Source organism: Rhincodon typus, chromosome 27, assembly GCF_021869965.1.
Source record: "Rhincodon typus isolate 14 chromosome 27, sRhiTyp1.1, whole genome shotgun sequence".
NCBI lineage: Eukaryota > Metazoa > Chordata > Chondrichthyes > Orectolobiformes > Rhincodontidae > Rhincodon > Rhincodon typus.
The window spans coordinates 29,226,182-29,228,821 of record NC_063358.1 but is presented as its reverse complement, the minus strand read 5'-3'; the positions used below and the strand labels follow the sequence as shown (position 1 = coordinate 29,228,821).

General features: G+C 39.8%; 1 protein-coding gene across 1 annotated transcript; it reads left to right on the top strand.

The window, feature by feature from the left end:
- The first annotated feature begins 435 nt into the window (after positions 1–435).
- Positions 436–2,240, top strand: LOC109921155 (gap junction alpha-4 protein-like). Its single transcript, XM_020521195.2, has one exon. The coding sequence runs from the start codon at positions 439–441 to the stop codon at positions 1,510–1,512; it is 1,074 nt and encodes a 357-aa protein (XP_020376784.1). The 5' UTR covers positions 436–438; the 3' UTR covers positions 1,513–2,240.
- The last annotated feature ends 400 nt before the right edge of the window (positions 2,241–2,640 follow it).

Below are 2,640 nucleotides of genomic sequence, written 5' to 3'. Positions count from 1 at the left end.
AACTCTGTTTTCTCCTCCACAGATGCTGCCAGACCCGCTGAGCTTTTCCAGCAACTTTGTTTTTGGGTCAACTACAATCTCATTGAACAGAGGAAGACTTTCAAGGGGCTGAGCTCCTACTCCAATGACCTTGATAAAATTACACCATTTACTCTTGAATTACAATTTTATTGACCAAATCCTCACATATATCCTAATTGCAAAATGAGACATTCAATGTAAATTGTCGGAAATGAAGAAAGGACTGTAAATTCACTATCATGAATTTAACACTAACATGCACTAAAATTAGCCATTCTGAATATCTTAGCTGGCTATTAAGGATTAAATAACTACCATTTCTAGAATATGTGATGGCTGCTGCATTAATGCAGTAAAACTAACCATGACTGGTAATAAGTAAATGCCTTTATCATTAACAGGAAAGAGATAAAAAAGATGGGAGATTGGAGTTTTTTGGAAAAACTCCTTGATGAAGTACAGGAACATTCGACAGTGATTGGGAAGATTTGGCTCACTGTGCTCTTCATATTTCGGATTCTGATCCTGGGCACAGCCGCAGAGTATGTGTGGGATGATGAGCAGTCGGATTTTGATTGCAATACAGCGCAGCCAGGTTGTGAGAATGTTTGCTACGACAAGGCTTTTCCAATCTCACACGTCCGCTACTGGGTGTTGCAAATCCTCTTTGTGTCAACACCAACACTTATCTACTTGGGCCATGTGATACACATATCAAGGCAAGAGGTAAAACTGAAGCAGCGAGAGGAGACACTGAGGTCCCTGCAGAACAAAGACAGCGAAACTGAATACATTTTGAAAGAGATTGAAAAAAAGAAGTTAAAGTATGCCATTGATGAAAGAGGAAAGGTCGAAATTAGGGGAGCACTATTGTGCACCTACACACTCAGCATTATCTTCAAGATGACATTTGAACTGAGCTTTCTACTAGGTCAGTGGTATTTATATGGCTTTGTGATGCCTGCCATTTATGTCTGTCGAAGAATTCCCTGTCCACATCAGGTAGATTGTTTTATATCCCGTCCTACAGAGAAGACCATCTTCATTTTATTTATGTTTGTGGTAGGTCTGATATCACTGCTGCTGAACCTTATGGAAATGTTCCACCTCATTGGCAAGTGTATTTTTAGAAACATTCAGAGCAATTCCAAGAAACAGCTTTATCCAAAATTGTCTAAATTTCCAGGAGGTCCCTACATTGAAAAGGAGTCAGTACCAGTACAGTACATGTACCCATCCATGGAACAGACTCATGGACCTTACCAGAGTTGCAACAAGTCATCGACTCAGCAGAATTGGACAAACTATACTACAGAGCAGATATTAGCAGGCCAAAAGGTGAATTCCACACCACCAGGACCTTTGCCATCATTTAACTTCTTGAGTGATGTCCCTGATAAAGTAGACCAAAGCTCAGTTCAACAGCAAAGGCCTATTAGTCCAGTCAGCAGTGTGAGCAGTCGGAGAAGGGAAACTGATGTTGCAATCTAATTTCGAATGAACATCAAGTTCTGAATGAGCAATATTTAAGAATGGTTATGTTTGACAAATGAGTTTGCAGGATTTCAGACATAGCCTATGAGCAAAGTTGAATGATATCCAATATGGATTTCAACACATTTGACATGATTTAGGTACTGTACTAAGATGGATGCCACTGTGCTGAATAATGGACAAGTACATGTCTCTGAGTCAATCACTGTATGGAGTTATTACTAAACTTGTAATTTATTTACTACTTACTGTGAGATTTCCTATTTCTTGGTTAATATTTTGTGATTGAACTATGCCATTGGACTGAATGAAACCTTTTTAGAAGCCTTTCTTTGCTATTTTGTGGAAATGCTCAAGTGAGTTGGTGCCAGGCCAATGCCAGTGATGTTCTATAACCAATCAGCAGGAAGTATGCAAGAAAGGGTTTGAATGAGTTGCTCTTGGAGTTCATTTTTCTATCACCCTCCCCTCAGCTCCCTCCACATAACATTAATAATCTTACATTTAGAAGTCAAAGCACTTCAAAAAAATCAAGGGAAAACTCAACTTTCAGTAAGGATTAGTTACTAATTAATAAAAAAGGTGATAGTTAATGACATAAAACACAGCTTGGTACAAATACGTTGTATTTATTAAAACCTCCCCCAGAATGATAAATGATGTGTCATTGAGTCATAGAGATATACAGCACTGAAACAGATCCTTCGGTCCAACTTGTCCATGCCAACCAGATATCCTGTATAAATCTAGCCCGATTTTCCAGCATTTGGTCCATATCCCTCTGAACCCTTCCTCTTCATATAACCCATCCAGATGCCTTTTAAAATGTTGTAATTGTACCAGCCTCCACCACTTCCTCTGGCAGCTCATTCCATACATGCACTCACCCTCTGCCTGAAGAAGTTGCCCCTTAGGTCCCTTTTAAATCTTTCCCCTCTCACCTTAAACCTATGCCATCCAGTTTTGGACTCTCCTACCCCGGGGAAAAGACTTTGCCTGTTTACCCTATCAATGCCTCTCATGATTTTATAAACCTCTATGAGGTCCCCTCAGCCTCTGATGCTTCAGGGAAAATAGCCCCAGCTTATTCAGCCTCTCCCTATAGCTCAAACCCTTTCTAGTTTC